The sequence below is a fragment of the Mastigoproctus giganteus genome, chromosome 4, assembly GCF_048544385.1.
Source record: "Mastigoproctus giganteus isolate SK-2022 chromosome 4, ASM4854438v1, whole genome shotgun sequence".
Lineage (NCBI taxonomy): Eukaryota > Metazoa > Arthropoda > Arachnida > Uropygi > Thelyphonidae > Mastigoproctus > Mastigoproctus giganteus.
Genome location: NC_143578.1, coordinates 201,917,531 through 201,945,342, shown reverse-complemented (window position 1 = coordinate 201,945,342; position 27,812 = coordinate 201,917,531). Strand labels below are relative to the sequence as shown.

The 27,812-nt window shown below is 38.0% G+C and overlaps 1 protein-coding gene across 1 annotated transcript in view; it reads left to right on the top strand.

Annotated features, from left to right (window-relative positions):
* The window catches only part of LOC150087329 (high affinity copper uptake protein 1-like), a 78,790-nt gene that overhangs the window by 10,144 nt on the left and 40,834 nt on the right, over positions 1-27,812 (top strand). The window contains exon 2 of the mRNA XM_090371994.1: positions 18,479-18,624. Within this exon, the coding sequence (XP_090228120.1) occupies positions 18,479-18,624 (146 nt within the window). The remainder of the gene's footprint in view (positions 1-18,478; positions 18,625-27,812) is intronic.

Sequence of the window (27,812 nt, the reverse complement as noted above, 5' to 3'; positions counted from 1 at the left end):
GGCTGAAATGAGGGGGATGGTACAAATTCAAATTGAGCAAGGATAGTTTCAGGATAGATGTGCAGAAGTTTTCCTTCAGCCAGCAGGTGGTGATTGCTGGAACAAACTTCCATCTGCTGCTGTTGTGGAAGTGGGAAGTTTGAATAAATTCAAGAAAAATTACAAATTATTGGAGGTGATGTGGGAATGGTTCTTTTTAATTTTTTTGGCTGATGCTTTATAATCTTGCTTTCTTGCATCATTTGCCATTATTAATAGTAATATTTAAAGCTGTTTTAAATATAATTATAAAAAATTCTATTAGCAATCCCTAATGCCAGTGTTAAAATTAAATATTACAAGACCGATATACATATTTGAATGCAAATACAAAAAATTGTTTTGATCCTAAATTTAATATCTAGAATATTACCAGTTAATAATAAAGTAAAAATGTGATTGTAATACTGCAATATGTAAGAATGAGAATCTATATATACTAAATGAATTAGGGTTGAATTTGAAAGTGTTTGCAATTCTGCCCAAACACGATAGGAGGAAGTATATGATGAGAGTCTTGTCGGTCAATTCGGCCCTGGAGAGATTGTGCAAGGCTCAAGGGGTAGAATTTTTCCCAGCCTGGTCTGCGCTTGTTAACAGGAGAGACTGTTTTTACAGGGATGAGATACATTTAAATAGAAAGGGTGCAAGGATATTTGCTAATGCTATCGAGGCAGTGTTAGGAGGGTCAGAAAAATGCTAGCTTGGAGGGATACACGGATTAATAGATTAATAGTAGTCACTGCCAAAGGTGAAAGTGATTCTTGCACTGCTTCTATTGGAATGAGCAGCAGTGTGGAAAACAAGATGCAGGATATTTCAGAGACTGCTGGGAGTCATTGCAGTACAAGTAAACACATGGGTTGTGTTAAGGTAGCTAAGAATAGGAACAGGTGCATGTATACTTGCATGTGCACCAATTCTAGGAGTTTGGTAAATAAATTTGATGAATTTGAGGTGTTGATCAAAACATCAAAGCCAGATGTTTTGTTTTCTTATATCTATGTGACACCACATCTGTAATATTCCAACAATATTAGTGACGTGGTGTCACATAGATATAAGAAATGTAAAACTGGAATTTGGGGAGTACAATGTGTACAGGAAGGACAGACAGGATAGGAAGGGAGGAGAGGTTATGCTATTAGTTAAGAAACACATAAAATTCAAGGAAGTGCAGCCAGTCGACATCCCTGGACAGTGCAGTGTGGAGTCAGTTTGGTGGGACGTAAGCACTGGGAGATCAAAATTGAGAGTAGGAGTGTGTTATAGGCCTAATGACTCTGATGAGTATAATAAAAAAAAACTGTACAGAGAAATAAAGAGTGGGCCAGTAAATCAGTCTTTTAATGGGGGATTTTAATTTCACAGATACTGACTGGAATTTGTGGGTTGGTCACACACACACACCAGCAAGACTTTTGTGGATTTATTGCACGATTGTTTTCTACATCAGCATGTAAGGGAGGCAACTAGAGGGAGTAATGCTCTTGATCTCATTATCAGTAGTGATTCTTCATGCATTAAGAATCTGCAGATAAAGGAACCACTAGGTGGCAGTGATCACAGTGTGCTGAAGTGGGATTTACTCAGAGGTAACTACCACCAGGGATAAAGGGAAGGGTTTTTGCTTTCATAAAGGTGACTATGGAGGTCTGAGACAGTATTTAAATTCTATACGGTGGGACCAACTGATGATGTTTCCAAGAGCAAATTTAAAATCGGAAGCATACAAAGAATTAATCTTGGAATCTACTAGGCTTTACATACCAACTAAGAAATATTGTTCAAAGTTTAGGCCTCAATGAATGTCAGATGAACTAATGAGACATGTGGCAGAGAAGAAAAATGCATAGGATACATATAAATTAATGGGTGACATGGAAGCCTCTGATAGATATAAACTGGTCTGTAACCAAGCAACAAAGGAGATTAGGCAGGCAAAGGCAAATTATGAGAAATCTATGGCAAAGGATGCAAAGAATTCTTTACCTATGTAACCTATAGAAGGAAAGGGATGAATTAGAATGATCCACTGGATATTGGTGGTTCAACTGTTGATGATCCTGTTCAGTTGACTAATAAACTAAATGAGTATTTTTCATCTACATTCACACATGAGAAGTTATTCAGGGAGGGGAATGGCAGAGGTGAATTAAACTCTGGCAGTGAGCTAGATGATTTTGTAATAATTGAGAGGAAAGGGGAGGAGAAATTGTTGAAGATAAACATAAAAAAGGCACCCTCGGTGGATGGGATCTACCTGGATAGATAACTGGATAGATCCCATCGGTGGATGGGATCTATCCAGTTATATTAAAGGAGGCAGCAAAGGAAGTATGCAAACCCTTAGCCATAATTACGAGTTTCCTTGGACTCAGGGGAGGTACCCATGGACTGGAGATGTACAAATGTGATCCCAATTCACGGAGGATCAAAGGTCGACACAAGTAATTATAGACCTGTTAGTTTAACTTCTGTTCCAGGGAAATTAATAGAGGCACTGGTTAAAGAAGCACTGCGGGATCATCTGGACAAGATTTCAGTTATAGCTTGGACACAGCATGGTTTCGTTAAGGGGAAGTCTTGTCTGACCAATTTAATTAGATACTATGATATGGTCACAAAGGAACTTAATGCAGGGAATAACTTTGATATCATATATTTGGATCTTAGAAAGGCTTTTGATACTGTTGCACATGCAAGACTGCTGCACAAATTGGAGTAGTGTGGCATTGCAGGCAAATTGCTGCTGTGGATAAAGGGATGGTTGAGTGGGAGAGGACAGAGTGGTAATCAATGGACACTGCTCTTCGTGGACTAATGTTATTAGTGGAGTCCCTCAGGGTTCAGTCCATTGTTGTTTTCTGTATTTATAAATGAAATTGATAATGGTATATCAGGCTTAAAGTCCAAGTTTGCAGATGATACGAAGGTTAGTAGGGTTGTTAAAGACACTAGTGACAGTATGCTGCTGCAACAGGATCTAGAAAAGTTGAGCAGATGATCTGAGAGGTGGCAAATGAAGTTTAACATTGACAAATGTAAAGTACTACACATGGGGAAACAGCAACCCCACAGCAACGTATCAACTCTGTGGTACTACACTGACAGTGGTAGAGAATGAAAAGGACCTGGGGTAATTGTGCAGGCAGATATGAAGTTTTCTGAGCAGTGCAGACTGTCTGCAAGAGTAGCTCATAGTGTCTTCTCAATGATATACAGTAATGTTTTTAGCAGGGATAAGGAGGTAATTATCCCCTTGTATAAGGCAATGGTCAAGCCATTGACTCATACAAGGGGATAATACAGTACTTTGAGTACTGTATACAGGTCTGGAGGCCTCATTGTAAGAAGGATGTAGAGCTGTTGGAATGAGTACAGAGAAGGGCAACAAAATTAGTAAATGGAATGAAGGGCAACCCTTACAAAGAAAGGCTTAAGTTTTTGCAGATTAGTGTTTGAAGACTAGGCACCTGCTAGGTGATCTGATTAAAGTGTGTAAAGGTTTGAATGGTTTGAGCATGCTCAATGCTGATGAGATTCCTCCTCTTGCTCAGAATCATCACCTGAGAGGGCATAAATTCAAATTGTGGAAAGACAGTTGTAGGATAGATGTGTGGAACTTTGCCTTTAGCTAGCAGGTAGTTGATTGGTGGAACAGACTTCCATCTTTTGTGGAAGTTGATAGCCTAAATAAATTGAAGACTGAGCTGGACAGGTATTTGGAACGAAGGGAGGGGTGAAATGGGAGCAGTTTTTTTTTCTTTTTTTTGGCTGATGCTGCATAAGCTTGCTTTCTTGCGTCGTATGCCTCTACTAATACTTAATGCTAATACCAATTAAGTGAAAAAAAAAAAAAAAAAAAAATGGAATAATCATGAAACTAAAATTTATAAAACTAATTACTGTCTGTATACACCAATGAGCCAAAACATTATGACAACCTACCTAATATGATGTTGATCCTCCACGTGCAGCCGAAACAACTGGTACCCAGCAAGGCATGGGTGCTGGAATATTTCTAAATGTCTTGTGGTATCTGGTACCAACACGTAACCAGCAGATCCTTTAACTTCTGTAAGGTCCATGGTTGAGATGCCGCAGAATGCAGTTGCTGTTCCAACACAAACCACAGATGTTCGATGGAATTGATATCTGAGGAATTTGGAGGCCACGGCAATACCTGGAAGTCTTCCTTATGTTCCACGAACCAGTCTCGAACAATCCAGGTGGTGTGGCATGGCGCATTATCCTGCTGAAAGACGGCACCACCAGAGGGGATGACTGTTGCCATTAAACGGTGTACCTGGTCAGCAATGATGTTTAGGTAGGTGGTGACATCAGAGTGCCTAGCACATGAATGATTGGACCCAGGGTAGCCCAGCAGAACATTGCCCAAAGCATAATATTGCTGCCACGGCTTGTTTTCATCCCATGTTGCATCCAAGTGCCATCACTTTCCCAGGTAAATGACGAACACGTACCCGGCCATCCACATGGTGCAACAGGAAACGTGATTTATCAGACAAGACAACCTTCTTCCAATCGTACAAGGTCCAGTTTCGATGCTTGCCTGCCCATTCTCTTTCATTATTTGAATACTATACATAGAGTTAACACTGGAATATATACCGTTCTGAAATTTCCCATAGACTTAGCATTAGCCCATAGACTTTTCATGGGAGAAAATGGCTACCTGAGAAATTTTGTTTAAAAATATCCATGGAGATGGAAAACAATAACTAGTGCCATCTCAGTAAATACATAGTACTGAATAATATTAAATATAATATAATTCAAAATTTACATATTTTGAAGTTGTGTGATTATTTTCGGGATATTTTGAAGAAGAGAAATCTATCCAACTATAAGATTTTTTATTTATGGCTTTTGTTTCTTCACTGAAACATACACTCTTAAACATGGATACGGATTTAGAAAAAACTTTAACTAGACATTCTGAAGCAGAGAATTCGTCTTCTGGATCGGAGTTAGTGGATTCGGGGAGGAGAAAGAAATCTTCAGACAATGTAAAAATGTCTAGAGATAAAAAAACACCTAAAACGCCCAGAGTGCTTGCTCCTCGGTTGGACAAAGTTAAAGACAAGGATAAGGATAAAAATCCTCAGGTGTGGGTGGAAGAGTCTACCCCATCAATAGAAACAGATGTTAATCTAATTACTACTACGATTAATACGGATAATCAAAATAGTTCTAGTGAAAATGATGTGGTTCGGGATTCGTCATTTACCGAGGGTTTGGACCTTGGTGGGTCCATTTGGTTTTGGTTTTGGTTTTTTTTTTTAGGAGCATTAGCAACTAAGGCCATATTGCTCCGGGATATGCGGTGGTCATTCCTTGACCTTTCCGCATCCTCCGTATTTGGTGGTGACGGGCTCAAACCCCGGTCTAATCAAGAAGCGTGCGCTACGCACTGCTGCTCCTTCCCACCTGGCTACGGAGGCGCCTCCTTGGTGGGTCCATAGAGGCTTCTGCGGTGTATTCAGCGGTAGCCAAAATCCGAAAGGCTTTGGGTGAGGTAATGTCAGCTGATTCAAGCAAAGTAACAAAGTTGGCCTCAAATCGCATCCATAGTTTGTGGGCAGATTTGAAGGCAATCACAACAGCTTTATTGATTGACAATGAGCGATTAAAAGCTAAATCAGTTGAACTAGAAATTCGAGCAAATCATTTTAATCAGCTAATGGAGAAACGGGCAGCTCCTCATAGATTTTTTGCTGATGCTGTTAGGCAGAATTTGGTTTGTGAGAATTTAAATGGTGATACTATTGTTAGAGAGGCTACTGAGAGGCGCGCAATGGGTGTTGCTGCTGCAGATAAGGTTGTGCATGTGTCCTCGGTTAGTCCTCGTGGTATTTCGGACCCTAAGAATATTGTTATACTTAGACCAACAGAGAATTCTGCTTTGGCTTCAAGCCAAGACGTCAGGAATGCGGTGGCAGACGCAATTAAGAAGGATTATAAGAATATGAAAATTAAAAATATTCGTCTCCTGAGGAATAAAGGGGTTTTATTAGAAACCACAAACTCAGAAGATGCAACTAGGATAGGGAACGTTTCAGCTTTAAAGGAGGTTGGTATATCGATCGAGAGGCCTAAAATGTCAGATCCAACAGTGCTTGTATACGGGGTTCCCAAGGAGTTTACAAAGGATGAAATCCTGGAGGATTTATATTATAAAAATTTTAAAGATTATGAATTTACTCAGGATGAGGTAAAAGATGAAGTAACATTCAGATTTAATTCTGGATCTGGAACTAATGCAACTAATTGGGTCATTGGTTTCAGCCCTCGATTATATAAATGCTTGTTTCATAATGAAAGAATTTTCCTTGGATTCGGTTCACATAGGTTTCGGAAATTCACGGTGGTGAACAAGTGTTTTAGATGTCTGGGTTTTGGACATGGTGCACAGTCATGTTCACACAAGACTGTTTCTTGTGGTCACTGTGCTAATGGGGGTCATGTTTTCGCTGAGTGCCCTCACAAGGAGGATCCTCCACAATGTATTAATTGTAAGCATCAATCATGGATAATGCGCATCAATCATGGATAATAACTCCTCTGATTTTACCTCTGGAGCTTTGCAAGGACATAGAGATTTAAAAATTTTGCAAATAAATGGTCAGCGCTGTCGGGCAGTTGCTGATGAAATAAGGGTGATTGCCTTGGAGCATTGTATAGATATTGTTTGTATACAGGAGCCATTTTATTCCTCACAAGTGGGAGGGGCAGCTCATAAGATTATGGGTTTTCCTTCTTCTACTAGAATAGTAGCAGCTGTGGATGTTCCTCCAAAATCCGCTATTGTAATTTTTAATCAAGACCTTGTTGTAACGTCAATCATGGGTTTGTGCTCAGCGTGTATGACAAGCATTATTGTGTCTTCACAAGTTTCTTCTTTCTGCCTAGTGTCACTGTATTGTCCTCCATCGGAAAATATTCAGATAGCGCTTCATAATTTGGAAAATATTTGTTTAAGATATGCATCCCATAATCTCATTGTGACTGCTGATTTTAATGCAAAATCACATTTTTGGCACAGTGGATATACTGATGTGAGAGGGAACCAATTTGAAGACCTCTTATTATCTCATAATCTTGTTGTTCAAAACCTTCCAAATAAGCCGTTCACCTTTTCAACTGTAAATGGAGAGTCTAATATTGACGTAACTGTGACATCTCTTCGTATGTGCGATTCTATTTTGAATTGGGAAGTCAATTCTGGTTTAGTAAATAGTGATCACCGTGCAATTTCATTTGATCTCTGTTTCGAAGTAAGGGAAAAGAGCTTCGCTACGAGTGATCTGTCTAGATTTTCTATGGACCGTGTTAACTGGAACAATTTTAAAAATTATTTGACTACAGTTTTCGATAGTGATAATTGTGCGATACCTGGAGAGAGTTTAAATGGTATGACAGCTTATGAATATGTAAACTATGTACAGTATCATATTTTCCAGGCTTGTGTGCACTCTACGAGGAGAAAAAGGACTAAAAAGTTGTCTGTGCCGTGGTGGACTCCTGCTTTGTCTTCTCTGAGGTCTCAGGTATGCCAGGCTAGGAAAGTATACCAAAGAAATAGACATCTCTCTAGTGTTGATGTGGAATCATTTAAAAATGCCTATAAAGAGAGAAGAAAGGCCTTTCATAAGGCTATTGCTGAGAGCAAGAGAACTTGTTGGCAAAATTTGGTTAATGAAGTTGGTAACAGAGATCCCTGGGGTCTCGTGTATAAAATCTCTCGTAATACGTTGCTTTGTGGAGAAATATACAACACTGTATTGAACAATAATGATGAGACATTGGATTGGTTTTCTACTGTGGAAACGATTGTTAGAAGACTATTTCCTCAGGATCTTCCTCAAGATGATTCACCTGAACAAACGGAGATACGCCGGATGAACTCTGAGTTTACAGGAGCAGGTGACGCTGAAGCTGAACTCTTCAGTTTGGTGGAGTTGGGTGCAGCAGTAGCTAAATTGAACGTTAAGAAATGTCCAGGTTTAGACTTAATTGAAAATCAAGTAATCATTAAGTTTTATGATTACTTTCCTCAAATTATGTTAAATTTGTTTAATAAATGTTTCACTGAAGGTACTTTTCCAAGACCGTGGAAGATGGCACTGCTAAAGATATTGCATAAGCCTGGTAAGCCCAGGACTGATCCGAGAGCATACAGACCAATTTCTCTCTTGGTGAACATGGGTAAGGTTTATGAAAGGTTACTTGCTCCCAGAATTTCTGCGATGTTAGAGGATAAGCATCTGTGTTCTGCTGATCAGCATGGATTTAAGAAGGGGCACTCTACAGAGGACGCCATAACATCTCTTTTAAAGTACATTAAGGATTCTTCTGAGAAATATGTTCTTATGGTCTTTATAGACTTCGAAGGAGCATTTGATTCGGTATGGTGGGAAAGTGCCCTTCGATCTCTAGTGCTTGCAGAGTGTAATAGTTACATATTTAACACTATAAGGTCATACTTTCAGGACAGATTTATTACTGTGCGTGCACGTCATCTGTCATATAGTGCCAGTGTCTCGAGAGGCTGTCCTCAAGGTTCGGTTTTGGGACCTCTCTTTTGGAATGCAGTTTTAGATCAGTGGCTTGTTAAGGAGAGTACAGAGGTTGCTAAGATAGCTTATGCTGATGACCTTGTGATTGGAGTTTCTGGGCGCTCCAGACTTATATTGGAAAGAAAAATACAGTCAGTTTTAGATGATTTAATGGAGTGGGCCAATTTGAACAAATTGAAGATCTCTGCAAGTAAGACCTGTTTTATGGTTTTTAAGAAACAATTTGATTACGGCAGGCCTCCAAGAGTTCTTTTAGGTGGTGTTCAAATTCCTTATGTTGCTAAAACTAAGTATTTGGGATTAATCATAGATGACAAACTTTCCTTTTTCCCACATGTTTCACACCTAAATGTAAAAGTAAGACACTTTACAGGCTCCATTGCTAGGATTTCTCGTAAGGAGTGGGGATTGAATAAGAGAGTGTTGTCATTGTATTATAAGACTATTTTTCTCCAGATAGTGGCATATGCGGCTGTTGTTTGGTTTTCTGTGGTAACTAAAACTAGGATTCGATCGAAACTTTTATCGCTTCAGCGCTCTATGTTATTAACTTTATTGAAAGTACCTAGAACAGCGTCTACAAACGCCCTACAGGTAATTGCTGGTACCATGCCATTGGATTTATTTATTGTCTACAGAGGGTTTTTGTACAAATTGAAAAAGGGTACATCAGTAACGTTTTTGGATATTACAATTGATTTGGAGAATAATATTAAAGAAGAAAAACAACGAATATGGAACAAATTAATGGATTTATGGCAGACCAGATGGGAAAGTGGTGATGTTGGAGCTGTGACGAGGAAATATATTCCCCAGGTGAACTATGCATTGGCAAAAACCGTGGCATCTTGGTTTACGCCTTCTATGTACACTTCTTATTTGTTAACAGGACACGGCTCACTTAGGGCCAAATTATATGAGAGAGGGTTGGAGACAGATCCTTTCTGTACATGTGGCGAGCAGGAGACTTGGATGCATGTAATTTTTTTATGTCGGGAGTATAAAGACCAAAGGCGGATTTTGATGGCGCATATTCCTGACTTATCATTTGATACAGTGCATTTGCTTATTGCAAATCGTGACTGTTTTAATTTATTTCAGGAGTTTTCAGCTGCTATTTTTGCAAGAAGAACTGTTCTCAGAGCCTTTCTTCAGAGGCAAACCTAGTGTCTTAATTGTCTTCATGGAGTTTCACTATTGGTTTCTGCATCTGGCTGGCGGCTGGGGTGCTGGACCTGATTCATGGTGTTGGGTCTGGTGCTCTGGTTGGTTGTCTTTTGTGCTGCAATCATGAATACTCCATTCTGGATTCTGCCGTGCTGGATCAGATTCATTGCGTCGGGTCTGGTGGTCTAAAGCGTCTATTATCCATGGCGTACAGTTGGAGATTGCTGGATAGTACCGTTATTGGTTTTGGAGGTTCCAGTGCATGTGAAACAGCAGCTGAGGAAATATTCAATTGAACTGTGATTTTTGAAGTTTATAGTTGTGCCATCCAGACTATTGAATATTATTGTTGTTTTATTATATATATATATATATATATTTTTTTTTATTATTATTTTTTTTTTTCCCTGCTGGCTCCCTGGTATGGCCAACCCGGGGCGCGGGATTGCTGGCACTCACTGGTATTGCACTACCTCCAGTGGGTGCGGGATTTCAAGTGCGAATAGCGCTACAGTAAAATCAGACTCAAGTAATTTAACATACTTTTTAAGGACTGCTTTGTAAAGACTATATATTCCCAAGTTCTCAAGGTAGATTTGGGCTTATGCCTGGGAGCTACCCTGAATAAGAACACACTTGCACACACACATGAGAGTTTAATGTTTGTCAGAGCATATAATTATATGTAAATATATCTTGTATATAAATCATGTATATACTTTTATGTACATAATGTTGAGACTATATTGTGTGTAATTAATAAATGAATGAATGAAATGAATGCCCATTGTAAGCGCTGTCTCCAGTGAACAATGGTTAGCATGGGCACTCGGAGCAGCCTGCGGCTACGCAGCTACATTTTCAGCAGTGTTTGATGTACTGTGTGTTGTGACACATTACTCCCGTCACCAGCATTCCCATTACCGGCGAGTTGCACCACAGTTGCTGTTCTTTTGCCACGTACCATCCAGGAGAGCCTTTGCTCATCTCGAGCATCGACGAGCTGTGGTCGTCCAACACCTTGCTGGCAGTGCGTGGGTTTTCCCCCTCCTCAAACCACTTTCAGTAGGTACTAAACACGGCTGACTGTGAGCACCTCATCAGCAGTGCCATTTCAGATATGCTCTGATCCGATCTTCTGGCCATTACAGTTTGGCCTTTGTCAAACTCGTTCAAGTCCGCTGCCTTTCCCATCTGAGGAACAAGGGTAACACTGATTAACAGAGCTCCGTATCAGGTGTTTTTTATACTGTGTCCTGACTCGTGCATGTGCTGCATTCACCTGCAGTGCTGTTCACCTGCATTTGCTTCAATTTGCATAACAACTCGCTGGTCATAATGTTTTGGCTCATTGGTGTATATTGATAAGGACTTTGACAAGAAACAACACATCTCAGTGCATAAATAATAAGTAATTAACAAATAGTGGTTCTGCTAATTTTATAATTTTTGGTGATTATTTCATTTTTTGGCTAATGTAGTATGCATATATAACTGTTTTTGAATATTGCAGTATTACTATCATCTTTTCATTTTACTGTTAACTGTGGTGATATTCCGTATGTTAAATTTAAGATGAAAGTGTAATTTTTCAGGTGTGGCTATTAAATAATAAGACTGCATGTGCGGCCACTACACACCAAGTGCCACATGTGAAACAAAGGCATAGCAGTTGACCTTGAACTTTTCCTTGTCTGCCATGCCACATTTCAACACGCTCAGTCACTTTGCAGTGAGACAGGTTTAATTACCTTGTATTTTTGCAGTCAAACAACAAATCAACCTCAAATTTTAACAAAATTAAAGAAAATACCAATTGAGTATTTTCTTTAATTTTGATATAACTCAATTTCTGAAAATTGAGTTATATCTTGCTTATGGGGAAGGTACTACATCGAGAGCTTGCATGTCTAAATGGCATAAAAGATTTTTAGAAAGGAGAGAGAAGGTGGAAGACGTTGAACAACCAGGCCACCTAGTATCCATGAAAACTGATGAAAATGGATCAGATAAGAACATTAATTAGAAGTGATCGTCATTTAAGCATTAGAATTATTACATCAGAAGCCAATATGGATTAAGAAATAATTTGACAAATTTTAAATGAAAATTTAGGCTTGATCATGGTTGGATGTTCCATCAAGATACTGCTCCAGCACATAACACACTCTCTGTTCACTAGTTTCTGGTGAAAAATCAAATCACTGTGTGTGATCATGCACTCTACTTGCCAGCTCTAGGCCCCCTCCCCCCTGTGACTTTTTCTCTTCCCTAAACTGAAAAAAGTATGCTAAAAGGGAACCCATTTTTCGGTCCATTGAAGACATTCAGAAAAAAAAGACCGAATGTTAAAAGGACTTACAGAAGATGACTTCAAATAATGTTTCTGTGCTTGAAAGAAACATGTGAAACATGCAAACCCAAGGCAATTATATTGAAGGGGATAACTTGTAAGGTACAAAATAATTTAATTATATTTATTTAATAGCCACATCTTGTATGTATCTTTATAAATTAAAGTATGTTTTGAATGTTTGGGCATCACTCAAGAAGAGCAAGTCAGAGGAGACAAAAAGTTTGAACACGTATTCTATTTGTTCCTGGAAAGGTTTTAGATCCAGTTCAGATCCCTTAGTAAATATCCCCTCCCCACCTCAGAAACAGTGCTATAAATTTGCAGCTGCATCTCTGATACTTCTCAAAATTGCAGGGCTTGTTTAGAATACTCTTGGGGAACTTTGCTACCAAATTTCATGTTGATAGGTTAACACAGTGGTGTCAAACCTTTTCCTGTACTGGGCCCGTATTCAAAGTTAGATTTATTTTCCATGCTGCACAGAGTGATTTGAGAAAAAATTGTCACATTTTCTATATCTTGTTACTCGTAAAAGGGAAGTTTCTATTTTCATGTTTTTCTTTTCAAGCTATATATAAAAAATGCAAATTCACAGCACTTATGTGCAACAAATCTATGTCAGTGTTTTATTTTTTTAGATTTTATTAAAATTATAAAATTATGACCTTTTTTTTTTTTTTAAATACTTTACTTTTGTTTCTGTTTGAAATACTTCACTTTTGTTTTAAAAAAAAAAACTTTACTTTTGCTTTTAAATGCTCATTTTAGAAAATTTACAACCTGAAAAGGATCACTGCTTTTCAATATTAAGGTGAAAAAATAAATATAATGATAACCTAAAATGGAAATAATCGAAAATTTTATTAAGTACAATGCAAAATAACATTTACTAGACAAAACTTAACATTTAATCAGATGATAGAGGCTGGATATTTTTAAATAATTGTTCAAAATTTGGTTGCAAATTTGTGATGCCAATCTCAATACAAAATTATGATTATGTCCTGATGGTATTTCTCGATGGAGCTCCAGGTGGTATTTCACCACTTGTCCTCAAAACCTGTGCTTCTGAACTTACTCCTGTTCTATGCCACCTTTATTCACTTTCTTATTCCAAAGGTGTTTTTCCTTCTGCTTGGAAATTTGTTCATATCCAACCAGTTCCTAAAAATGGTGACAAGTCCCTCCCATCCAATTACTTCTACTCTCTCTAAAGTAATGGAGAAATCACTTAACCATCAACTCTTAAACTATCTAGAAACCTTCCGTCTGATCAACGATCGTCAGTATGGATTCCATCAGTGTCATTCCACAGGTGATATTCTGGCCTGTGTTACCAATTTATGGACAAATTCAATGGAAAAGTTCGGTGAAACACAAGCAGTTGTTTTTGACATCTCAAAGGCTTTTGATAGTGTTTGAGATGTCAAAAGCAACTGCTTGTGTGACCTGCTCACTGAGAGTGATGGTAGATGGCTCTCTTCTGTAGAGAAGCATTAGTGGAGAAGTCTTCTAACTTCACTACTAATGCTGGTGTCCCCCAAGGTTCAATTGTTTCCCTCCATTCTTCTCCTCTTGTATATTAATGACCTTCTTTCATTGACCAGAAATCCTATCCATTGTTTTGCCAATGATCATGAGTGGATTAAGGTCAGTTGAGGCCCCGGGCGCAGAAGAAAATATTGGGGCCCCTTAAAAAAAGAGAGAGACAGGGAAAATAAAAATAAATGTTAACCATTTTTTAAATAAATAAAAAATATTATGTACTATTAATGTTTTATTTCCAATAAAATTTGAATATAATATATGTATAATATAATTAATAATAGCATAATAATAATCACAAAGTTTTGAACTAATATGTTCAACTAATTTGTTGGGGTTTTGCATGGGCCCTTCAGAAGTCGGGGCCCAGGGCGCGCGCCCGGTGCGCCCGCCATTAAATCCGCCTCTGCCAATGATAGCACATTGTATTCCTCTTTCCAGTTTGAGAAACCTTGCCCTGCTCAATCAGCTTCAACTTCTCGAATATGCACTATCAATTCTTTAAATGCTGATCTCCAGTGCGGCAAAGACGACTTAGTTGATTTCAATCCTTCTAAAACTCAGTCTTGTCTTATATCTCGCTAAAAGGATTCTTCTGCTCCTATGCTTATCTTTGTAATACTCTGATTTCTGGGCAAGATATATCTCTTTTGGGGATTATAATCTCTCTTGGCATGAGCACATTACAAATATTGCTTCCTCTGCATCTAAAAAACTTGGTTTTCTCTTTCGCTCTCAGCATTACTTTTCTTCCAAACAGCTGTTCACTCTGTACAAATCGCAAATCTGCCCTACCATGGAATATTATTTCCACATCTGGGGCCGTGCCCCCAAAATTTCCCTAAGGCTTCTAGATTCCATTCAGAAGATGGCAGTTAGGTTAATTAATAGTTAATAGTTAGGTTAAAAAGGCACCAGGGGTGGATGGGATCTATCCAGTTATATTAAAGGAGGCAGCAAAGGAAGTAAGCAAACCCTTAGCCATAATTATGAGAGCTTCCTTGGACTCAGGGGAGGTACCCACAGACTGGAGATGTGCAAATGTGACCCCAATTCACAAAGGAGGATCAAAGGCTGACACAAGTAATTATAGACCTGTGAGTTTAACTTCTGTTCCAGGAAAATTAATGGAGGCACTAGTTAAAGAAGCACTGCAGGATCATTTAGACAAGACTTCAGTTATAGCTCGGACACAGCATGGTTTTGTTAAGGGGAAGTCTTGCCTGACCAATTTGATTGGATACTATGATGCAGTCACAAAGGAACTGGATGCAGGGAATAACTTTGATATTATATACTTGGATCTTAGAAAGGCTTTTGATACTATTGCACATGGAAGACTGCTGCACAAATTGGAGCAGTGTGACATTGGAGGCAAATTGCTGCTGTGGATAAAGGGAGTGGCTGAGGGGGAGAAGACAGAGAGTGGTAATCAATGGACACTGCTCGTCGTGGACTAATGTTATTACTGGAGTCCCTCGGGGCTCAGTGTTGGGTCCATTATTGTTTTCTGTATTCATAAATGATAAACGGCCGCCGTAGCCTAGTGGTCAGGCGCGCGGGTGCATAAGTACACGTGCCTTGAGTGACCGGGGTTCAAGCCCGTGACTACTGAATACGGTGCTGTTTCTTGTATTCTGTCTATCTTGTGAACTCCTCTGACCGTTTGGTTGTACCAGAGTATAAACAGAAAAATTTATTTATTTATTTATATTGATGACGGTATATCAAGCTTAATGTCGAAGTTTGCAGACGATACAAAGGTAGGCAGGGTTGTCAAGGACACTACTGACACTATGCTGCTGCAACAGGATCTGGAAAGGTTGAGCAGATGGGCTGAGAGGTGGCAAATGAAGTTTAACATTGACAAATGTAAAGTACTACACATGGGAAACAGCAACCCCAGAGCAATGTATCAACTCTGTGGTACTACACTGACAGTGGTAGAGAATGAAAGGGACCTGGGGGTAATTGTGCAGGCAGATATGAAGTTCTCTGAGCAGTGCAGACTGGTTGCAAGAGTAGCTCATGGTGGATTGTCAATGATATATAGGAATTTTTCTAGCAGGGATAAGGAGGTGATTATTCCCTTGTATAAGGCAATGGTCAGGCCACACCTAGAGTACTGTATATAGGTCTGGAGGCCTCATTTCAAGAAGGATGTAGAGCTGCTGGAACAAGTTCAGAGAAGGGCAACAAGATTAGTGAATGGAACAAAGGGGTGCTCTTAAGAAGAAAGGCTTAAGTTTTGCAAATTACAGTGTCTGGAGACTAGGCACCAGCGAGGTGATCTGATAGAGGTGTATAAAGCCTTGAATGGTTTGAGCATGCTCAATGCTGATGGGATTCTTCCTCTCACTCAGAATAATCACCCGAGAGGGCATAAATTCAAATTGAGGAAAGACAGATGTAGGATAGATGTGCGGAAATTTGCCTTTAGCCAGCGGGTGGTTGGTTGGTGGAACAGACTTCCATCCTTTGTCGTGGAAGTTGATAGCCTAAATAAGTTTAAGGCTCAGCTGGACAGGTATTTTGAACGAACAAAGGGGTGAAGTAGAAATGTTTTTTTTTTTTTTTTTTTTTTTTGGCTGATTTTTTTTGCTTTCTTGCATCAAATGTCTCTACTAATGCTAATGACCCATCTCTAACAGAGTCTCTCCACTTGCACTCTCATATAGGTACTGTTTCTGCCGCACACCTTTTCTTTTTTGACATTCAAAGTTGTCTGACAAGTTTGAAATGTCTTTTTTGACCTTTCAAACTTGTCAAAAAAGTAATTGTAATAATGAAAGGCAATGATTCTTTGGAAATGTGTTTCTTCTTTAGCTCAGTACAACATTCAAATTGAACTAAGTTGTCTTGCTCAACTGGAATTTAAATAATAACTTATTCTGAAATGATTTGATGTCACCAAACAAATCAGACCAATTTTCCTTTCCCTTGTATTTTTAAATTAAGAGAATTTAAATGACTAGAAATCTATGTATGAATTGCAAGATCAAACAGCTGCTCCATATTTGATAGTTGTTTTATTGGTTTCCCTTTTCGTGTTGAAACATTCAGGGATATTTCAACAGCCACATTAAGGGGCCATATGATATTGTAAAATTTACAGTTGAAATAACCACATTCATAACGTGTTGGAGATCCAATACCTTCCCATAAAGAGCTTCTTGATGCACAATGCAGTGAATTCCAATCGGAGTTTGAGCTCCAATATCTACCATTTTCTTGGTTATTCTACCCATAAGCCCAATGTTTTTACCAATCATATTTTTTGCACCTCCAGTTGTGACTCCTCCCAGGTTTTTAATATTTAATCCTAACTTTTCGATAGATTGGTAAAGATTTTCACCTGTAGTTGTTCCTCGCATACTCTGTAGATCAGCTAAATCTTCAATTGGTACAAAATTATCATTAATTCCACGAATGAAGATAAGGAGTTGGGCTGTGTCCTTTACATCAGTATTGCCATCCAGTACCACACTAAAATATTTAATTTGTTTTATGTTTTCCAAACGTTGTTCGAACAAATTATTTCCAGTATCTTCTACTCTTTGCATAATTGTTTGTCGAAACAAACTAACGTCTTGTTTCATTGTTCGTTTCTCCGGAAAAATTTCTTTCACAACTTTTAACAAACAACACTTAACAAATTCACCATCATTAAACGGTTTACTTTCAAAAGTGATGAAATGTGCAACTTGATAACTGGCACGTACAGCAGATAAATTTCTTGGCTGATAGGTTTTCAGTATGTTTTGTTGCTTTCTTAATTTGTTTTGTAACTTTGAACACTTCTTTTAGCAGCACTCCTTTATGTTGATCATAAGATTTATGATTGGAATCAGTGTCGTTTTAAATTATATTCTTTAAAAACTCACACAGTCTTCTGACACACCAAACACACTGCTCTTTTGTGGTAATCAATGAAGAAATAGTCTTCAGTCCACCTTGGATCAAAAACACGACACTCCAAATCGATTTTCCCCTTTTGGAACATTTTTAAAAATAATTCTTTTTTTTTTTTTATTCAATACAGATTAATAAATAATTCAATGCAATGAACAAGCTATATCAAAATACATAACTGTATTTAGCATACATATGACTGCCCTGAACCACATGTACCTGTTTGACAAGTCAAGCTGGACACTTGCATGCCTGTACACACAGTGGCGATTGATGCTGTTTTAGTTCACTTTCTGCACGGGCCTTATAAAAATTAATCGTGGGCCTGTTGGGCCATAGGTTGGACACCACTGGGTTAACCCATTCCCATTTTTAATAAGTATCAAGTATACAATAAGTATTGCTCCAAAATTTCACCTGATGTTATTGATCATGTAGTGACATTTTGGTAAACACGTCTCTTCCTGACTACAGTATAGAAGTACTGTATTACCACACATTCTCTAAATATTTACATCTACATAATAGTTTTCTATTAATTATTTAAATTATATTTATTTATTTTTGGTAATGCCTATGAGGAAAGTTTCACACTTATTTTAATAGGCTACATATTACCGAATAGCTGTTAAATCAAAAATAATCTCTCCCTCTCCTTTTTTTTGCTACAACCTAACTTTTTTTTTTTTGATTAGTAGTGCCAGGTAATTATGCTAATATAATTTTCAATTATTTCTGTAAATTAAAAAATTAAGGTATGATTTCTCTCATTAATGTACCAGTTTTCTGTGCTATTAGTTTCATATACAAAATTATAATTCTTAATTTTTATATCATTATTATTGTTTTTTTGTAGGTTTTCTAGTACAGTTTAAACCAAAAAAAAAAACATTAGCTGCTATGAATATTGCTGTCTTTAGCACGTTATTTGCTATTATAGTGCCTGCAAGCTGTATGGATATGATGGATCACATGGATAATAAGACTAGTGATGGTACAATGGTAGGCTTTTTTATGCTATGTATATGCACACTTTATCAGATATCTAATACTTGTTTGCATCATGCCAATGTTTACTGTTCTTGTTTATACTGCGGCATGACCACCAGGTCAGTGTAGTTTACAATATATCATCAATACAAATGTTAATCTTATTTAGCAGTCACAAGCTTGAACCCAGGTCCACTTAAAGAGTGCATGCTACTGCACTCACGTTCATGGCCACTCAGCTACATCAGGCCTGTATGGTGCGACCCTGCCCTACAAATATAGGAATTCAGGCCCTGAAATTTGAGATTTGCTATATGACATTAAAGAAAATATTGTATAAAATAAGACAGGAAATTCAGACTGTAAAATAGCAAAAAATTATAATTTAAACCCATGGGAAATGGGCTTAAATTATAATTAAAAGGGATAAAGTGGTAGAGGAATTGTTTTATGTTATACAAAATCGAAAGAGTCTGAAGGAAGATCTGCTGCTAGAAAGAAGGGGAAAAGAGTTTACTTATTGCCCATAAGACAATTGGTACAAACTCTTTTCCCTAATACATGAAAGACTGACTAACATTAGCCTTTCATGTGTTTTGATCAACACCGCAAATCTACATAATTTTGTAATTGTAAAAATCGTATAATAAACAATAATTAGCAGTTACTCGCTTATTTTTTCTCATAGTGGCATGAAAATTGCATCAGATGTATCACAGGGGACTGCTTTTCAAAAATAATGTAAATTCCCATCAATCATCAGCGCTATACACCTGATGCAACTCCGACTGAAACAGAGGGTGTCAACTATATATATATCCGGTGCGGTGCCTAAAAAACCTAATGGTGTCAGACATATATGGCTGATGTGGCAGTCAACATGTTGAGCTTGGAAAACTGATAGAAACCATGGACTTTATCTGACTAATAAAAGCATTAATTACATTAGTGATGGTTTACAAGTTGTTTCAGGAATCTTTGGCACATGACTATTTTGGTCTCAGAGCACCATTTTGCATAGTATGGTTTATTGCACATGTGTAAAACTGCAGATCATCTACAGCCCATTTCTTCATATTGTATGAACTGAGCCACATGCTGTGCATCACCTTCTCCCCAAGTTTAAGACTACCATATCACAAAATATAGCTTACCATGGACTTTTGAAAATATCCATTTTTAGTGATATTCCATTTTTCTGTGTGCTATTTTATGAACCTCATGTCTTGTATACCTTCCTCGGTATTTAATAATTTATTAATATTAATAAATATTTAATAATTTATGCCCCCACGTGTGTAGTCTCAGCAAGACAATGAATTCAATATTTATTAATTCACATTCAGCTTACTCAATCCATTCAATGCCTTAAACACATATGTATAAGTATAGATCGAAAGCATCAATAATACATATCCAAATCTGAATGAACAGAATATTAGCAAAGCGGCATCGTTTTAAGTTATATCTCATATTGTGAATATCTTCACAACGAGTTGCCATGATATTGCACTACTTCGAATAAGTAACACTTCACCTGAGGAGAAGACTAATGTTACTTATTCTCAGATGGATACCGCCACCCAGACGGCACAGTCTCAGGGCTATTTTGTATATGTGTGGGATAATAACTCGACTATCCACTTTTCCCTATTAGACTTAGAAAAGCAAAAAGGTAGAGGGAAAGTAATAGTAGGAGTGGAAGAGGAAAAGAAACGGTGTAGAAGAATGAAAGGGACAGTAACTCTTTCAACTCACACCACTCAAAAACTCATAAACTCCTCGAATAGGCAACGCTTCCCCAGTGGAGAAGGCTGTTGTTACCTATTCTTGGAAACTCCGTCATCATCAGGCTCCCCCTGGTGCCATTTCAGGGCTATTTGACCCTTCTTTGGTGGGTGGGTAGGTACCCAAGGGTTATTTGGCCCTTCTTCGGTCGGTGGGAGGGTAGGTACCCGAGTGATGCAATGATGGCAAAACAGTTATGAAGTATAACTCCGCAATATGAGAGATGCCTGATGTATTTAGACCATAAAGCATTTAGGGCGTACACTTCAAGCTATGGAAAAGTCTAGACTATGTATAAGTATAGTGCGAAAGCATCAATAATACATAGCCAAATCTGAATGAACAGAATATTAGCAACGCAGCATCGTTTTAAGTTATATCGCATATTGTGAATACCTTCACAACGAGTTGCCATGATATTAGTAGTAGTGGCATGTGATGCAAGAAAGCAAGTGTATGAGCTTATGCAGCATCAGCCAAAAAAAAAAAAAAAAAAAAAAACACACCATTCCCTCCAAATGTCTGTCCAGTTCCTCCTTAAATTTATTTAACCTATCAACTTCCACAACGACAGATGGAAGTTTGTTCCAGCAATTAACCACCCGCTGGCTAAAGGCAAATTTCGCACATCTATTCTACATCTGTCTTTTCTTAATTTGAATTTATGTCCCCCTTAGGTTCATAATCTGAACAAGTGGAAGGATCCCATCAGAATCCAGTGTGCTCAACCCATTCAAGGCCTTATACATATCAATCAGATCACCGTGCAGGTGCCTAGTCTCCAGCCACTGCAATTTGCAGAACTTAAGCCTCTCTTGGTAAGAGGATCCCTTCATTCCCCTCACCAATCTTGTTGCCCTTATCTGTACACGCTCAAGCAAATCTACATCCTTCCTAAAATGAGGCCTCCAGACCTGTATGCAGTACTCAAGGCGTGGTCTGACCATTGCCTTATACAGAGGGACAATCACCTCCTTTTCCCTGCTAGCAAAATTCCTATATATCATTGACAAAACCCCATGACCCACCCTGGCAGCCTGTCTGCATTGCTCATAAAACTTCATATCTGACTGCACAATTACTCCCAGGTCTTTTTCATTTTCTACCACCTTAAGTGTAGTACCACACAGTTGGTACGTTGATCTGGGGTTACTTCTACCCATATGCAGTACTTTGCATTTGTCAAGGTTAAACTTCAGTTGCCACTTCTTAGCCCATCTGCCCAAATTATCTGGATCCTGCAACAGGCAGGATCCTGTAATGGCAGTGTGTTCCTTCATTCCCCTCGCCAATTTTGTTGCCTTGATGCTTTCACAGTATACTTATACATAGTCAAGACTTTTCCATAGCTTTAGGCTTATGTCCTAAACACTTTATAGTCTAAATACATCATACACCATCAGGCATCTCTCATATTGTGGAGTTATACTTCATAACTGTTTTGCCATCATTGCATCACTTGGGTACCTATCCACCCACCAAAGAAGGACCAAATAGGTTGGCAGTGTGTTACTGTTGCAGTAACACAGTGCCATTACTGTCATTAACAAACCTGCCAACCTTTGTATCATCTGCAAACTTCGACACTAAGCCTGATATACCTTCATCAATATCATTGATGAATATACAAAACAACAGAGGACCCAACACCGAACCCTGTGGGACTCCACTAATAACATTAGTCCACAAAGAGCAGCACCCATTAATTACCACCCTCTGTCTTCTCCCACTCAATATCCTTCCTGAGGTGAGGCTTCCAAACCGCTATACAATATTCTAGATGCAACTTAACCATGGCCTTGTACAAAGGGATAATCACCTCCTTATCCTAGGCGCCTTCGTAGCCAGGTGGGAAGGAGCAGCAGTGCATAGCACACGCTTCTTGATTAGACCGGGGTTCGAGCCTGTCACCACCAAATATGGAGGATGTGGAAAGGTCAGGGAATGACCGCCGCATATTCCTGGAGCAATATGGCCTTAGTTGCTAATGCTCCTAAAAACCAAATAACAACAACAACCTCCTTATCCCTATTAGCATAGTTTCTGTATATCATTGCCAAAACCCCTTGAGCTGTCCTGGCAGAATGTCTGCACTGCTCACAAAAGTTCATATATACGACTGTGCAATTACACGGAGGTCTTTTTTCCTTTTCCATTGCCTTGAGTGTAGTACCATGCTGCTGTAGTAAACAGTCATCAATGTTAAACTTCAACTGCCATTTCTCAGCCCATTGACCTAATTTTTCTATATCTTGTTGTAATAGCATAGCATTATTACTGTCATTAACTACCTTGCCAACCTTTGTATCATCTGCAAACTCTGACATTCAGCCTACTTCATCAATATCATTAATAAATATTGAAAACAACAATTGGCTCGGCAACTGAACCCTGGGCAACTTCACTGATAACATTAATCCATGAAGAACAGTGCCCATTGATAACCATTCTCTGTCTTCCACTTAACTATCTCTTTATCCATAGCAGTAACTTGCCCTTAATGCCACATTGCTCCAGTTTATGTAGCAGTCCTTTATGTACAACAGTGTCAAAAGCATTCCTGAAATTCCAGTATATGATATCAAAATTATTTTCTGCATTCAGTTCCTTAGTCACTGCATCATAGTAACCTATCAGATTGGTTAGACAAGACTGGCCCATAACAAATCCATGCTGTGACTATAATATAACTGTATTCCTGTCCAAATGGTCTTTCATTATTTCTTTAACCAGTGACTCCATTATTTTCTCTGGAACAGATGTTAATCAGACAGGTCTGTAATTACTCATCACCTTTTGATCCCCTTTTTCAATTGGAAATACATTCGCACATCTCCAATCCAGAGAGACCTCTCCTGAAATCAAGGATGCTTTCATAATTATGTAAGGGTTTGCTCACTTCCTTTGCTGCCTCTCTTAATGTGATTGGATAGATCCCATCTACCTCAGGTGCTTTTTTTATGTTCCGCTTCAACAATTTCTCTTCCACTTTTCTTTCAATTATTACAAAGTCGTTTAGCTCCCATTGGAGTTTGATAAACTTCTGACATACCTTCCCATAAAGAATTCCTCAAATGTGAATGTAGATGCAGAATATCTATTCAATTTGTAAGCAACATAAGCAGGGTCATCAACAGTTAACCAGTTGACATGAAGTGGCCCAATGTGATTCAACCCTTCCTTCTACTGTTTATATAAACATAGAAGTCTTTCCTGCTTTTCTTGGCATTGTTTGCCAAAGCCTTCTCATCATTTGCCATAGCTTGCCTAACCTCCTTTGTGACTTGATTACAGACTGATTTATATCTATCATAGGCTTCTGTGTGACCTGATAATTTATAGGTATCCCATTCACTTTTCTTTTCTGCCACATGTCTCAACAGTTCATCTGACATCCATTTAAGTCTAAGCTTTGAACAGTATTTTCTCATTGTTATGAAAAGCTTAGTAGCTTCTTTGACTACTTCTTTGAATGCTTCCCATTTAGAATTTGCTGTTGGTAACATCAGTTGGTCCCACTGCATAGAATTTAAAAACTGTCTGAGATCACTATAGTCATCCTTACGAAAACAAAAGCCTTTTCCTTTACCCTTAACAGTAGCTATGTCTTTTATTAAATTCCACATTAGTACACTGTGATTGCTGCCACCTAGTGGGTCTTCTACCTTCAGATTCTTAATGCATGTAGGATTACTGCTGCTGTCATCCAAGAAATCTACAAATCTATAAAAGTCTTGCTAGTGTGTGAGTGACCAATCCACAAATTCCGTTTAATGTCTGGAAAGTTAAAATCCCTCATTATAAGACATTCTGATTTACTGGCCCATTCTATTTCTCTGTATAGCTGTTAGCATTATTTAAGCAGCATTAGTTGAGGCATATGATGCAAGAGAGCAAGCTTATACAGCATCAGCCAAAAAAAAATAATAATAATAATTAATAAATAAATAAAAAAAAAAATACCTTTCCATTTCATCCGTTTTTCCCAGTGCTTTATATCACACCAGACTGACCAGACAATGCAATGGTCACCCAGGTTAACTGGATGCATTGCCTTAGATTTAATATGCTGTTTAACTAAGAGTATAACCCCTCCTGTCTTTCCTCTATACATTGTACTCCCCATATTCAAATTCAGCATCACATGTCTGAGTGACACCGTGTTTCTGCTATCCCTACAATGCCTGCATTTAATGACTTAATCAGTACTTCAAATACATTAAATTTATTTACAATGCCCCTAGAATTAGTGTATGTGCACATGTTCTTACTCTTATTTACCTTTACACGGCCCATATATTCACTGGTTCCATGATGACCCAGCTGGGCCTGAAATTCTTGACACCTTGCTTTCCAGTCTGCTGAATTTTCCAAGAGAAGCTGTGCAATAATTACCTAAAACTCTGCCTGCAGCTCTAGTCCTCAAATGGATCACATGGACTCTAATAGTCCATGTACAAACTAGCACTTTTTCAACCCACCTATCAAGAAATATTCTTGCTCCCCTTCTATTTAAGTGTACCCCCATCCCTGTAAAAACAGTCTTCCATGTTAACAAGCACAGACCACACAAAGAAAAATCCTTCCCCATGAGCCTTGCACATTCTCTCCAGGGCTGAATTGATTGACAAGACTCTCAACGTGTACTCCCCCTATCGTGTCTGGCAGAATTGCAAATACTTTCAAATTCAATCGTAACTCTCAACTTTTTCCCAACATTGCTCTGTACTTATTAAGTAAGTCCTCAGATCTACTCTTAATATCATTAGTGCCAGTGTCTAAACAATATCACCTTTTTTGTCCTTAAAAGATGATATCTGCTCTACATTGTCATCTACTTTTGTCTCTTGCAGACATACCCTGGTCCCAACGTTGAATCCAGGGGGGGGGGTGACCAGGGGTGAAATTCACCCCAGGCAAAAAATAGTAATTTTTATTTTAATATTCGTTCAAAGGCCTCGGACGTTGAAATTTTCACCACATTTTTTGTTTAATTTACATGAAATTTTCTTCTTACTGCACTCTTTAACAGCCATATTATCAGTTTACACATTATTGTATTTATAATACACAAATTCAATAATTTTGTCAAATAAACACAACACACAGCAATAAGTGTCAGCATTTTACTTTATGGTTCCCTTTATTTTCACACAAACTATCTCTTGATAGTGTTTCACACAAACAGTCTACTTGCGACTAATTCTTTGTTTGTACAAATTTTGTATATTGCACACAAGACTGAGTGGATTGCAGGCCACGAATAGGTTCACCTGAATTGGTTCCTCAGTAACAGATGCTGTTGTAATTATAAAGTGTCTCACGGTTTTCAGGGGAAGGATTAAACAATGTCTTGTCAGAGAGAGGAGCATACTGCAGCCACTACTTCAATCATTGGCACTTTCTGGTTTTCAAATTCCCTTTATTTGTTTTTTTCACAGCAAGAGTCTATTTGTGGCTAATTCTTCCTTTGTATACTGCAAACAAGCTGGTTTGGTCGCAGCCTATAAACAATACATTTTATAATCTTTTTATTATATATGTATCTGTACCGTAATATTGTAAGATTGCACAAAGATATGCTTAGAAGGCCCAAATGAGTTATCGGAAAAATTAATAAACAAAGTGATTGATACGTATGCAAAGAAGAATAAGATTATTATAATACTTGCATGTTTGATTATAATTTATGATTTTTTTTTTTTTGCAAATTTTAATCAGTGATTTTTGTTATAGTTAGGGAAGGTTGCTACGTGGTTCTTTTCCATTCAGGTTATTATTATATTAAAACCACTCTTGCACCACATGAAAATTAATATTTTATTAATTTGATAGTACCAGCAGATCCATCAGAGTTGGTGTGCAGAACAGGCTTGCACACCAACTCTGATGTCAAGAGTATGGGAGCAAAGTTTGCCCCAGGCTTCTAAGAATCCGGGATCCAGGATAAAAACTTGGCACTATCCTATTGGAGGTAATCCCTCTCTTATAAGTTAACTGCTAGCAGTTCCTCTTGCCTGTATGCACATCTGGTTTCTGGGAGCATCAACAAGAGGAGTCTGTCAGCAGGTAAGAATTTAATCTCTTTGTAATTATCTTAGATTTCCTGTTTTCTATTTTAACGACAATTCAGTACTTCAAATTTAATACTTTAAAACCATAAATTGTAATTGTAATAGTAATATTGTAATATTCTAAAATATTCAGATTTGTAGCTCTTTCTATTTTTCTGTTCCCCCAACAGCTTGTTCTGATGACGGTATCAGTAAGATACCCGAAACGCTACCTTAATGTATAATAATATAGGCGAACAGCTTAATAAACTATATTATTAATTTTCACGTGGTATAAGAGTGGTTTTAATATAATAATAACCTTAGTGATTTTCATATTATTAAACTATTAATTATTGTCAGTAATGTGGTTTTTGTGAACTGACATTAGTATTTAGATGTCAAATAATAAATATTTCCTTTTGTTTTCTCATATTCTCTTATTATAACATTCATAAATATACAGATTTGTTTGCAACATATACATGTGTTGTAAATATTAAATAATATCAAAAATATACACATACTATATGTATCCCTGAAGTTTACATTCTCTTCCCTGGTGTAAACAATCTGGATTCAACACCTCCTGGTCCTATTCCACTTATCCTTATTGCACAACATATTTCCTGTTTCTCTGACAATATTCACCAACAATAATCATCTCCTTTGCGACCAGTGTATTCTGCTTTGCAGATTGTCACTGTGTTGCCTGATGCTCACGTGAGCTCTAGTGTTGAGTTGGGCAGCTGAGAGCTTGATGTCCTCCCCCATTTTAATTTCCTTGAGGGTATATACCCTACTCTTCAAACTCTCATAAATGCCCATCAGAACACTGAGCTGACAGCTAATTTCTTCATACTCTCTGCACCGAACACACGCAAAGACATCCTCCCCCAGCTGTATCATATCCTGTTCCACAAAATCAGCAAACATTGCACAAGTTGCACATTTTGTTAGGCCTGTGATTTGTAGGAGAATTGCCCCTTTGGTTCTCCCCTGAGCCACAGCATTTCTGCTACTTTGTTCACATTGCTTTGCTGGTCTGATCTAGAGCATGATGTTTTAAATACAATTCAAGTGATCGACAGTGAAAATGAATCAATTAATTGACAGTATTACGCCAAGCTAATATATTCCTAAATCCAGTGATGTGTATTATGCAATCTTGTTTTGTTATACCTTGCACTATCAAGTTCAAGATACCAGGGGCTCACATCTGGTGAGTATGGGCTTGGCACACCCAGGGTCCTGAGCTGGATATCATCATTCTTCTCTTTCTTAGTGATTCCCTTCTATTTCTCTCTCTCTCTGAGTAATTGAGATTTTTTTTTTTCCCTTTTTTTGGCTAATAATAAT